This window comes from Tupaia chinensis, unplaced genomic scaffold (genome assembly GCF_000334495.1).
Source record: "Tupaia chinensis unplaced genomic scaffold, TupChi_1.0 Scaffold140218_1, whole genome shotgun sequence".
Lineage (NCBI taxonomy): Eukaryota > Metazoa > Chordata > Mammalia > Scandentia > Tupaiidae > Tupaia > Tupaia belangeri.
This window is the reverse complement of record NW_006200097.1, coordinates 575,420-589,174: the sequence shown is the minus strand read 5'-3', so window position 1 is coordinate 589,174 and position 13,755 is coordinate 575,420. Positions and strand designations below refer to the sequence as shown.

The window sequence follows — 13,755 nt, the reverse complement described above, 5'->3', positions numbered from 1 at the left end:
TACACGAATCCTCCCCTCCCGTCGTCCTGACTCATGCTCCCCTGCACAGGTGATCTGCACCTAAAATTTCCCTCTCTTCACTTGTATAAATTCTGTCACTCTCAAAATCCTGCTCAAGTCCCATGTCCTCGATGGTGTCCCCTGGCTTAGCTCTTGCTGAATACTCGGATAACTCACTGTCTAGATGGCTTAAAGTAACCTCTCTTCTCCTGGGTGTCCAGCAGCTTTCTCCACTTGAGCGTAGGAATATTGTCCACAGCCTTGTGTCCCTGATGTCACCTAATACATTGTGCTTTCATGTACCACATTAAATATCGACCAAATAATCTCTCATATTTCAGAAGGCACTTCAGAATTTTAGAAGGCCTCTAAGACATCATTTCAAATGCTAATTCTTGGGATCAGCAGATGGCGAAATGGACTCCCACGTAGTCAACCTTGGTTTGAGTCCTAGAACCCGCAACTTAAACTCACGGTGGGCGCATGTGCATGCATGCCCAAGAGCCCCAGAGGAAAATGTAGGAGAAGGGGTTGTAGTGTGGCCATACCCCCTAGGGGGTGATTTCTCACTTTCTGTCGCTCTGTCTCTCCAGTAAGTACATGTGCCCTACAGCAAAAAAATCTCTCTCAAAAAAAAAAAAAAAAAAAAAAAGCTAATTCTTATTATTTTGTATGTGGCGAAAAATAGTCAATAGAAAATGTTGATATCAGAATTTTTCACCTATGATTCACATGAATTCTTCAGGCAAGGTTCAAATATGTCAGTTTGGTGGAAGAATGAATTAATGAATAAATGAAATGTATAATTAAAAAAAAAAATAGAGTGTCTTGGGCCAGCAGATGGTGTGGAGATTAAGGTGGCCAGATTCCACATGGCCAGCTGCATGGTTTGAGTCCTGGAGTGAGTGATTTGAAAAGCACGCCAGGTACGTGTGTGTGTGCATGCCTAAAATCCAAGAGGAGAATGGAGGAGAAGAAACTATGGTGTGGTCCTCAACCCTGGGCGTGCTTTCTTACTATATACTCTCCATCTTTCTCTGGTAAACACATGAACCCTATAGCAAACTATAAAACAAAGTAAAATAAAATAAATAATAGCATCTTATCATTGATCACAAAGAAAAATTGTAAAACAATTCCTCGAATACAAAAAAGGATCATAGGTTACTAGCAACCATTCCTGGTAGTGCGCTGCACATTTGTATTACAAGTGCTTTCACAGACGTCATTGCGCACGATTCTATAAAAGCCAGCCACAGGAGACCTCGTCCACTAATGAATTGCTTGAATCAATTTAAAATATACTCTTTGTTATGGCAGACCAGGGGAAAAATGATTCACTGTGACTCAGGAGTCAGGGCAGGCTTTACTTCAGAGGAAACATCAGAGTTAGACTATAAAGGGAAAATGATGTTTTAGCAGAGAGGAAGGAAAAGGACATTCATCATACATAGAGAGGCATAACTTACATCGGGCTGTCCTTGAACCAATAAAATCTCATCTCCGTTGACACAGAGACCTGCCTTATTTCTTCTCCAGGACTGTGTGGTCCGTACATAAACAGGTCTTAGCTCGATCAGCTTAGCTCATACCTCTCATGCATAGCAGGTACTCAAGAAATGTTCGAAGAATGAATGAATAAATGAATTTAGTGTTTTGATTTAGCCAGCAAGCTCCAAAGCAGTGAACACTCAAGTAATTCTCAGTAGTATGTTCATGGACTAAGAGTCCCTGATGTAGGGCCACAATGTCCTCTAGGCAGTATGTGCCCATCGGAGCAGTGCCTGGAATACACATGACAGTCAGAGGAAACTAACACACACTTCATAAGAGAGATTTTTTTCATTATAGGGTGTGTGCTGACCAGAGAGACAAAGACAGAGGGAGAGAAAGAGAGAAACCACCCTCCCCCCGGGGGAATGGTCATGCTGCAATCCCTTCTCCTTGAGTCTCATCTCAGGATTTAGGGCACATGCCCAGTGTGAGTTTCAAGTCACCAGGTCCAAGACTTGAACCTTGGAGTTCGACGGTCATGGTCAGCCATGTGTGAGTCCAGAACCTTAACCACTGTGCCACCTGCTGGCCCAATACACACCTCTCTTATGGCAGGTTTAGAAACACCAGCAAAGATGACTTACCTGCCAGAGGCATTCAGGAGATGACCGCTGAATTTGTTATAGCCTTGAGGACCATAATCCCACAGAATCTTTTCAGCTGCTATAAAGTAGTGCTTCTGTGGACCCTTCATCTTGGGGTAAGAAATGCCACCTTTGCAGTTACCAACATTGTATTGCCCCAGCATACCAGCTGCCGAACAAAGGAAAACCATGAGCCAAGGCCTGAGTGCTCACAGGAGAAATCCCACAAGAAAAAGCTAATAGATTTGACCATGAACATTTTTTTAAAGATTTATTTTATTTCATTTATTCATTTATTTATTTTAACTTGATGAGAGAGAGAGAGAGAGAGAGAGTGAGAAAGCAAGTCACCATGTCCAACCATGTCCAAGACTCAAACCACAGTTGGCCATATGGGAATGTCCAGTGCCTTAACCACCATGGCACCTTCTGGTCCCATGATTGTGAACATTTTGAACTTTTGTACAGAAAACATAAACGAAATTTTAAAAGACTAAATGGTGGAGAGGTAGATATTTATAACACATAGGACAAAAGGTTAATATGCAAAGTGACTTTAAAAATAAGGAAGAAAAAAGTTAAACCTCCAATAAAAGATAGGTAGAAGATTGAAGCCCGCAGGTGGTGTGAAGGTTAAGGTGGCCGGATCCCACATGGCTGACTGTGCAGTTTGGGTCCTGGACCAGGTGGACTTGAAAACCATGCCAGGCGCACATGTGTGTGTGTGCCCAAAATCCTTAGAGGAGAATGGAGGAGAAGAGATTGCGGCATGGCCATTCTCCCTCGGGGGGGTTGGGGGGTCACTTCTCACTTTCTCTCTCTCCCTCTCTGTATCTCTCTGGTAAGTACATGTATCCCATAGCAAAAAGGAAAAGAAAAGATAGGCAAGAGACAAACAGATTTTTCACAAAATAAATAACACTAATAAACAAGTAAAACATTCAACCTTAATTGAAATCAAACAACATTGTTCATTAATCAGATAGGTGAATCTTAGAAAGACTAATAATTCTTAGTGTTGGCAGACAAATGGGGAAAGAGGCATGTTCACACATTGCAGGTGGAAGAGTAGCAATTCCTAAAAGGGAATTTGGCAATGTATATCCATATCTTAAAAAAAGAAAAAAAAATCAAACTCAGGACCAGCAGATGGCATAATGATTATGTTGCTGGACTCCCATGTAGTCAACTCCCGTTTGAGTCCCAGACCCAGCAACTTAAAACTCACATCAGGCATGTGTGCATGTGTGCCCAAGATCCCAAGAGGAGACCAGAGGCGAAGGGATTGTGGTGTGGCCATCCCCCCAGGGGGTGATTTCTCACTTTCTGTCTCTCTGTCTCTCTCTGTCTCTCTGGTGAGCACACATGCCCTATAGCAAAAACCTCTCTAAAAGACAAATAAACTCAGGTCAGCCCATGGCATGATGACCAAGGAGCTGGATCCAGCCAGTCATGGCTGACTGTGCAGTTCAAGTCCTGGATGCAGTGGTTTGAAAATGACACCAGAAACATGAGCGAGTGTGCCTGGAAATTCCAAAAGGAGGGAGAGAAGGATGAGGAGGTGGGTTGTGGCATGACCATACTCCATGGCAGTGGGAGTGGGTGCTTTCTTGCTTCCCCTTCTCTTTGGCGAGTGCACACATATGATTTAAAAAATCAAACTCTTTAACCTGAGAATACTAAATCTAGGAGTTTCCCTAAGAAAATGCTTAGACAAAAGTACAAACATATCTGAAAACTGATTCACTAGTTCAGTTTATTATAGCAAAAAAAAATGAGGAAAAATAAAAATGTGCTTAAGCAATAAGGTTTTGTTAAGGAAACTATAATCTTATAATGAACACGCCAGAAACATTAACAATAATGAAGTCTGCCTACCTTTACTGACATATAAATATACTTCTGATATGTTAATAAGTGAGAAAAATACAAGGGGACTTCAGAAAGTTCATGAGAAAATGGGAGTTAAAGTATGGTTTACTTTGGTGCAAAAATGTTTTGAGATTTGGAAATAGTATTTCATAACATACATTTTCCATGAATTATTTGAAGACCCCTTATAAGTTATAGAGTAGATATATAGTATAGATTTTTATTTCCTAAATGATCTATATATTTATAAATAGAAGTACAGAAATAGTGAGGGAGCTTATTCACCAAAGTGTGACATCATTATCTCTGGATGTGTTTGGTGATTTTTTTATTCTTTTTTTTAATTGCCAGAGGGCATAGGCACTTGCCAGAGAACAACAGAGAGACACAGAGAAAGAGAGAGACAAGGACAGAGAGAGACAGAAAGGGAAATTGAGAAAGCATCCCCCATGGGTAATGGTCACACCACAGTCCTTTCTCCTCCATTTCTCTATCCTATTGGAATTCTGGGCACACACACATACATGCCCAGCATGCTCTTTATGCCACCAGGACCAGGATTCCAATCATGGTTGGCCATGTGGAATCCAGCTCCCTTAACCACTAGGCAACAGGGCCAGGCCAAGATCAGTGACTTTAAAATCAGATTATAAGTATTTTCTATTTCTTTACAATACTTTTTTTCTGAGGGTATGGACAATTGAGGAAATACTGCATTTCAACAACTGTAGTACCAACGTATGTTCATAACCACTGGCCAAACGTAGCAGTCTTACAAGTTTCAAAGGAGTGCGAATATCTTGATTTTATGTCTACAGTTTCTTTCCAGATTTCAAAGCATGAGACCCTTTAATAATTTTGGTTTTCCAGAAGACAATCTAGTACATATTATCTGATAAACTTGTGAGTTGACCTTGATTGAAGTAATCCATTGGAGTGATGCTAAGATCAGCTGTGTAAGGTTGACAGAAACGAGAATGGTACCAAAGCAGCCCTGAACAGTTGGGTCTCTGTTTTTGTCAGTGGGTTGGGTATAATTAGTCAGTATCTGAATTTAATCAGACAGTAATTTTTCTGTGTCTACTCTCTAAAAGACAAATAAACTCAGGTCAGCCCATGGCATGATGACCAAGGAGCTGGATCCAGCCAGTCATGGCTGACTGTGCAGTTCAAGTCCTGGATGCAGTGGTTTGAAAATGACACCAGAAACATGAGCGAGTGTGCCTGGAAATTCCAAAAGGAGGGAGAGAAGGATGAGGAGGTGGGTTGTGGCATGACCATACTCCATGGCAGTGGGAGTGGGTGCTTTCTTGCTTCCCCTTCTCTTTGGCGAGTGCACACATATGATTTAAAAAATCAAACTCTTTAACCTGAGAATACTAAATCTAGGAGTTTCCCTAAGAAAATGCTTAGACAAAAGTACAAACATATCTGAAAACTGATTCACTAGTTCAGTTTATTATAGCAAAAAAAAATGAGGAAAAATAAAAATGTGCTTAAGCAATAAGGTTTTGTTAAGGAAACTATAATCTTATAATGAACACGCCAGAAACATTAACAATAATGAAGTCTGCCTACCTTTACTGACATATAAATATACTTCTGATATGTTAATAAGTGAGAAAAATACAAGGGGACTTCAGAAAGTTCATGAGAAAATGGGAGTTAAAGTATGGTTTACTTTGGTGCAAAAATGTTTTGAGATTTGGAAATAGTATTTCATAACATACATTTTCCATGAATTATTTGAAGACCCCTTATAAGTTATAGAGTAGATATATAGTATAGATTTTTATTTCCTAAATGATCTATATATTTATAAATAGAAGTACAGAAATAGTGAGGGAGCTTATTCACCAAAGTGTGACATCATTATCTCTGGATGTGTTTGGTGATTTTTTTATTCTTTTTTTTAATTGCCAGAGGGCATAGGCACTTGCCAGAGAACAACAGAGAGACACAGAGAAAGAGAGAGACAAGGACAGAGAGAGACAGAAAGGGAAATTGAGAAAGCATCCCCCATGGGTAATGGTCACACCACAGTCCTTTCTCCTCCATTTCTCTATCCTATTGGAATTCTGGGCACACACACATACATGCCCAGCATGCTCTTTATGCCACCAGGACCAGGATTCCAATCATGGTTGGCCATGTGGAATCCAGCTCCCTTAACCACTAGGCAACAGGGCCAGGCCAAGATCAGTGACTTTAAAATCAGATTATAAGTATTTTCTATTTCTTTACAATACTTTTTTTCTGAGGGTATGGACAATTGAGGAAATACTGCATTTCAACAACTGTAGTACCAACGTATGTTCATAACCACTGGCCAAACGTAGCAGTCTTACAAGTTTCAAAGGAGTGCGAATATCTTGATTTTATGTCTACAGTTTCTTTCCAGATTTCAAAGCATGAGACCCTTTAATAATTTTGGTTTTCCAGAAGACAATCTAGTACATATTATCTGATAAACTTGTGAGTTGACCTTGATTGAAGTAATCCATTGGAGTGATGCTAAGATCAGCTGTGTAAGGTTGACAGAAACGAGAATGGTACCAAAGCAGCCCTGAACAGTTGGGTCTCTGTTTTTGTCAGTGGGTTGGGTATAATTAGTCAGTATCTGAATTTAATCAGACAGTAATTTTTCTGTGTCTACCCCACTGATGCTTTTTTTTTCTGTTCTTGTTTTCACCATCTCAGGGCAGACCATTTGTATGTCATAATGTTAATGCTGCCAGCTGCCAATGCTTCTTTTGTTGTTTAGGTTTTTGTTAAAGGGCACATGCGCTCACTGGAGAGAGACAGGGAGAGGGAAAGTGAGAAATCACTCCCCAGGGGGAATAGCCATGCCACAGTCCCTTCTCCTCCATTCTCCTTTTGGGATTTTGGGCATGCACTCACATGTGCCCAGTGTGATTCTTAAGCTGCTGGGTCTGGGACTTACACCACAGCTGTCCATGTGGGAATCCAGCTCCTTAACCACACCACCTGCTGGCCCCTGCCAATGCTCTTTAACTAGCATCCAGTGGCCAGAATTTCTCCATCGGAGCCTTTCTGCACATGCATATCAGAGTCCCCTTCCTGAGTTGCTGTGTTGGTTGTGTCAGTAGTGCGCCTAAGAATGTATAGACTCGGGAACCAGCAGTTAGCGTAATGGCTATGTCGCTGGACTCCCACGTAGTCGACCGCGGTTCGTGTCCCGGACCCGGTGGCTTAAAAAACTCACGCCGGGCGCGTGTGCATGAGTGCCCAAGATCCCGAGAGGAGAATGGAGGAGAAGGGATTGCGGCGTGACCATCCCCCCGGGGGGTGATTTCTCGCTTTCTGTCTCTATGTCTCTCTCTGTCTGTCTGGCGAGCGCACGCACCCTACAGTGAAAATCTCTCAAAAAAAAAAAAAAAAAAAAAAAAAAAAGAAAGAATGTATAGACTCAAGGGGCCAGATGGTGACACAGCAGTAGAACACAATGCTCTGCAGTGCACAAAAGACTCCCCCAACAGCAGGGTGAGCACTGCTAACTGACATTTAAGTGTACCAGTCTAAGCATCTCTGCACAGGTCTTTGTCCTTCTTACCTTGCAGGTGGTCGCTGACTTGGCAGGTTATCATCCACTTCCCAGGATTCTCAACTATCATTTCTGCGGTGAGGAAGGTGGCTGGGAACAGGTTGACCACATCAGTCCGATGCCCTCTGCTGATGAAGGTGTTACCATAAAAGTAGATGGAATGGATGTCTATCTCATTCCCCATTCCAAACAGGTGCCAAGACACGGATTCACCCACGCACATGTTAGGTTCAGGGAAGTTTCCAAAGAGGTATCCATTGAGGGCTGAAAACAGAAACATATTATGGGAGATACTCCCCTGCATATGCAGAGGGGACCAAGACTATTGGTAACAGCACTGTAACACAGACGGAAAATCAATGCTGAACATTAATTAGGATGATTTTGGGCAGAAAAGCCTGGCTTTTAAAAAGATAAGAGAACGTCTCAGAAAGGAATGATGTAAAGCTTAGTACTGGCCTTTTTTTGAGAGAAAGGCACTGTGACGATGAAGGTCTGCACACTCTGTAAACAGTCTTGGAGCTGCTGCGCGAACACAGTAATGAAGCTAGGAGTGAGCAGATCAGAGCGCTCTCCTACTTCCGGGAGGGCTTGTCAGTCACCTCCTGTCCTAACCCTGCATTTGCACATCAGCTGTCTCCACCAGACTCTTGGAACTAGAAATCCTGTCTAGCTTATCTTGTAACTATAAGGGACCTAGCAGAAAAAAATGGTACATACAAACTACTACATAAGTGACAAAAGCATGCAACAAAATAGAAAGAATGGAGTTGATTACAAGGAGCTTAAAAGCATGTTTATGTTTTGTTCCGTTAAAAAGCAGGGAGACGGGAGGGACCAGCAGGTAGCGTGGTGATTAAGGTGCTGGACACTTCCTCATGTCCAACTGCGGTTCGAGTACCGGACCTGGTGACTCGCTTTCTCACTTTCCCCCTCTCTCTCTCTGTGTATCTCTCTCTCGTCAAATTAAAATAAATGAATGAATAAATAAAATTAAATAAATAATTATTTAAAAAAAAAAAAAAAAAGGCAGGGAGAGGGCTAGCCTGTGGCTTGGTGGTTAAGATGGTTGAATCTCACATGGCCCTGAAAAACATACCAGGTGTGCACGTGTGCATGCCCAAAATCCTAAAGGGAGGGAAAAATGTAGAAAAGATTGTGACGTGACCATGCCCCATGGAGGGTACTTTCTCACATTCTCTCTCTCTCTCTCTTTCTCTGTCTCTCTCCAGTGAATGCACATGATCTCCAGCAAGAAAAATAAAGGAAGGAAGGAAGGAAGGAAGGAAGGGAGGAAGGAAGGGAGGAAGGAAGGGAGGAAGGAAGGAAGGAAGACCGACCAACCCGCAGGGAGAGAAAAAGCAGTATTTATTAGATGTTGCTTGGGGCAGAATCTTATCAATGAACTTAGACTATACACCACCCAAATGGCAACTGAGATGATCGAATGCAGAAAATAACTTGACTCAGGGCTTTACAAAGCCCCAATATTCCATCTTAAATTCAAACTGAATTAAGAAGCAATGGTTACTAAGATAATAGTAATTTAGGTAGTATAATGAATTCTAAATAACTTTAGTAAATTTTAATAAAACAATCAATACATCTTGTATCTTTTATAAATTAGTTTTTATTCTTTCAAGTTTAATTGTTTTTTCTACAGATAGGTCTCCCTGGGCAGTCTTGAAGGATTGCTGTTTGCAAACCCCTGCTTTTCTATACAGGCTGTACGTGAGCTGCTGAAACGTAAACCTTCACAGTTCAGAGTTTTCAGCAATATCTGAGGTCATTGCTCCTATTTTGTAAAGAACGGAAATAAAACTTTTCACACCAATGATTTGAATTTAGGTCCTTATTTACTTCATCCTACGTATTTTCTCTGCCTACTTTCTCTCCTCTTTCTTTCTTCCCTGCTAAAATGCTTTCCAAGCAACACTACATATAAGGCTGCTGAAATATCACTAAAGAGAAAAGAGAGGGCATGAGATACAGCGGATCTTGTCATGTACTCTCCCAGTGTGCTTCAAGGTGCTTCAGAATCAAACACGGCCAAATCAACATCCATTTGCCATGAGACTTCTCTGTCAAGCAATGATGGCACTCATTATCACCTTGACATTAAGCAAGTCATCTCTTTTTTTTTTTTTCATGGTCACAAAATTTTAAGAGTTTAATCCTAAACATTACAGGGTAAATCGATATTGGACCCTATCTCCATGTCCATTAAATCCTAACTTTTTAGTTTCCATTTTAAATGTTGCCCTAACCACTAAAACATTAGTGGTTTTACAACCTCTGGATTATGGAAATACATATTTCTGAGATAAATGCTACAAAAACAATGGAAGAAAGCTGAACAAACTGTCTCCATGAAGGAAAAAAAAAAAAAAACAGTGGAATATTTTGAAGCCTTTAGATACTTCTCTTTCCATGTCTTATGATAAACTTGTCAATTCAGTGCATCTGCATCATATGGTCAAATGTAATGGTCCCCAGGTTGAACAAGACATCTAACTAGTGTCCATTGATTCCAAGTGAGTGGATGATGAATCTTTTTGGATACTTTCAAAAATAGCTGCCAGCTCAGGGTTAGAACTCATCTGTGACTGGAATTCACTCATCAGTGGACTCTTCTCTGCTTCTGGAATGGTTAGTGGTGCTGCTACTGCTCTCATGGCAGATCACTTTAATTCATCTTGTTTTTCAAATTCCTGCCTTACTGAGTTTGCCTTTACCTTAGTTGTACATGTGGCACGTAATGGCTCAACAAGTCGGTTCAGCCTCTGCAGTACTGCACTTGGACACAGGGTAGAGAGTCTCACCAATATTAAAAATGTCAACATCTTAATATCATAATGGTTCTTCAAACCATCTTCAACATGATTTAGAAATTCAAAGATATCTAGTCTATCAAGACAACTGTCCAAAAGTGTGTACATACACTCAAAAGCTGCCTTTCTAATATCCAGACCGTCATCAACTGTATGTTTAAAAGGACCCATTTCTACCTCTCTTATAAGCTCCTTTCTAACTTTTGTTTCATTGTAAAGATGTGGAAGAACAGTATCCAGAAGATCCCTTATCAATAATGGTTTGTTATGTGCTGCAGAATTGAATGTGATCAAGGCTACTCTTCTTACATTCAAATCTGGGTCTTCCAAAGTTTTTAGGAAATCACCTATACAGTTCTTTAACAGTGGATCGATAAGTTGTGGATGATCTGAAATACTTCAAGCTGTAACCACCAAGCTTCGGGCATATGATGAGCCTGATATCAAGTACCCCTTAAGCCGGGGAAGGAGAGTTTCAGGATCAATTAGTGTGAGTTTTCCTAGACATTCAGCAACATTTCTGGTTCCTTCCTCTGCACACTCACAGTGCTTAAGTAATAAGGCCCAGATGTTTTCAACATACGGTTTAAGGCCCACCACTGATGCAGAACTAATAATTTCCTTCAAGGAATGAAGTAGAAGATACTGCCTTTTGGGTTGACTGGTTATTTCTTGTAAGACAAATGACAGATATTCAGGAAGGTTGCCAATACTAATGCTGCCTAGTGCATAGGATGCAGCTGATTTAACTTCCTCACTGGGAGATGAGAAAGCTTCTAATATTACAGATTTTAGTTCCAACTGCCCACTTAAGTCAATATGATGCCCAACTCCTCCAAGAGAAAGTAGAGCTAAGAGACGAATGGAATCTGTAGACTTTGAGTTCTTGACATCTTGAATAAACTGACCTACTACAGCTGGTCCCTCTTTAGGGCATGCCCAAGTAAGGGCAGCCACACATTTGGCAATAGAATAATAAGACTGCTTATGAGTAAGAGCTGTCCTCTGGGAGTAAACTGGGCCAGTCAGCATGCGCAACAAATCCATGTATCCTAGATTATTTGTTCCAGTGACAACCAGGGCTTGGAAAAAGTCTAACATGGCACTAAGAGCTCCCCCTTGCAATAATGGTGATCTCGCAAGTCCAATAAGTTCATTGAGAATGAATCCACTTATCTTTGAAAGGGACGAGGGATATACTTTTGCCAGGGTAGTAAGAAAACTGATAGCCATCTGTGAAACATGCATATCACTTTCACTGATAAGAGGTGGTAGCTCATCTAAAACTGCATCAATCATGGAAACTGTCAAGCTGTCATTATAGTTTTTAATTAAAATAGCGAGGGCAGACAGGGTACCTAGTTTCAAAGCTCTCTGGTTTTTCCTGAGAAATGAGGCAAGGATAGGAACCCCTTCTCCAAGGACTGGCCTCAAATCTATCTTCAAAGGTGATCCAGCAATCAGTGTCAATGCCTTCACTGTAGTTAGCCGGGTAATTTCATTCTTCAGTCTCTCCAAGAAAATCTGAAGTGTATTAGGCAAGTCAGAACCTAAACTGTCCCGAAGGTTGCAAATAATCTGTCCCATACAGGAAATAGCCCTTTCCTTGACTTCTTGATCAATGTCAGCTGCTTTTAACCTCTTAATGGTACAGGTAAATAAATCTTTGATGTAAGGAGTTGCGTCAAATGAAGAAGGCTGATCTAAAGGACGGATTACTTTGACAAGCTGCTGAGTAACGAGAAGTGCTTCAGATGTAATCTTGTAAAATGGGTCTCCAACACAAGCCACCACTGGAGGGACCAAAGCCTGAACGTGAGGATGGAAGACTTGAAGAGAGTGGTTACAGAGGATTACATACAGACACGACAAAACATCTATCTTCAAATTTGATGAGCTTGATTTATCATTCAGTGAGAAAATGATTCCTGGTACGAGTACAGGAACGTGTTGTGTTAGGGCTCCAGGAAATACATTTACCAGTTCAGTTAACATGTTAAAGCAACACTGTCGGGTCTTCACACTTTTTTCTTTCATCTGTTTGTGCAGAGCTTTAACAATGTTGGGAACCTGACTCTGAAGCATTGTTAAAGGTGTTTCTCCCTATTCCATTGCATCAGGGTCACAAAACCAACTCTGTACAGGACGAGTTTGCTTCCAAAGAGAAAGGTATGCATGAAAAACATCTGCCTTTACATTCTCTTCACGCTCTTTAAACCTGGATATCAGTGCAGGAGAGACGGTCTTGCAGAACTCTGGGAGCATTTCATGCCTTGTGCTAACTACAACATCCAAGCACTTAGCAGCTGCACGTCTCACTTTCCAACTCATGTCATCATCATCACTGTATTCATCATCACTCCCTTGATCATCATCAGCAGCACCAATCAGCATCCATAGCATTTTCATCTTCATCTTCATCATCATAATTATAATTTGGATCATAGGTAAGATATTTAAGACAAATATTTATAATAGTAGACACATGAGGATATACTTCCTTAGGAAATCTTCTCACAAATGACTCGAAGGCTTGAATGCAGTACTCTCTTAACTCATCATCATCTACATTACAAAATTTTACCACCAAAGGAATTATCTTCTCAAGGTATTCACCTATTCTATGACCAGCTTGCCTACACTAATAGCAGCAATACACTGGATGTAGGTTCTTGTTGTTGACATGGAATCATTTTGGACAACTCTGACAACAGATGTTCAATACGATCTACAAAAACTATATTTCCGCAGCTCATAACCAGATGGCCAAGAGCGATGATGGTTCTTTTCCTCACTGCAAGTCTAGGGCTTATCAACGGGGGGAGAAGAGAGGTCAGAATTGAAGGGTGGAAATTAACAAGAAGTCCTCCTTGACTGCTCAACATATCAGCCATAATATCCAAAGCTTCTAACTGAACAGAAACATTTTCTTACTTTGCTATTGCACTGGTGAGACGTCCAGTAATCTTTTTACATACATTAGCAGCTAATGCAGAACCACTGGAAGCTGGAGGAAGCTCTCCAATTACTGTCTTTAAGGCCAATACTTGAAATATCTCGAAGTCGTTCTTTATCAGAAAGCGTATTAGTACACAGGGTATCTACAATTGTCTCTACTTGATATTCTTTCACTTTACTTACTAAAGGCCCAAGGCATTTGACAGCTAAATTCTGTACCTCTCCATTTTTATCTTCTGGTAACTTCAAAATCATTTTTACTACTTTCCTTTCACTATCATCATCCAACTTGATGGAATCCTTTTGTAGTTCTGTCATTAAATCATTTGTAGCCATAAACCTAAAGTCCTTGTCGCTGGATGTCATTTTTTCCAGCCAATTGGGAATGTGC

General features: G+C 40.9%; 1 protein-coding gene and 1 pseudogene across 1 annotated transcript in view; both read right to left on the bottom strand.

Annotated features, from left to right (window-relative positions):
• HEPHL1 (hephaestin like 1) overlaps positions 1–13,755 on the bottom strand; it is an 81,646-nt gene that overhangs the window by 40,152 nt on the left and 27,739 nt on the right. Inside the window, exons 5-6 of the mRNA XM_006162566.3 lie at positions 7,585–7,839; positions 2,139–2,307 (exon numbers count right to left, since the gene is read on the bottom strand). Of these exons, the coding sequence (XP_006162628.1) occupies positions 2,139–2,307; positions 7,585–7,839 (424 nt within the window). The remainder of the gene's footprint in view (positions 1–2,138; positions 2,308–7,584; positions 7,840–13,755) is intronic.
• LOC102500796 (cullin-associated NEDD8-dissociated protein 1 pseudogene) lies at positions 9,969–13,733 on the bottom strand (annotated as a pseudogene).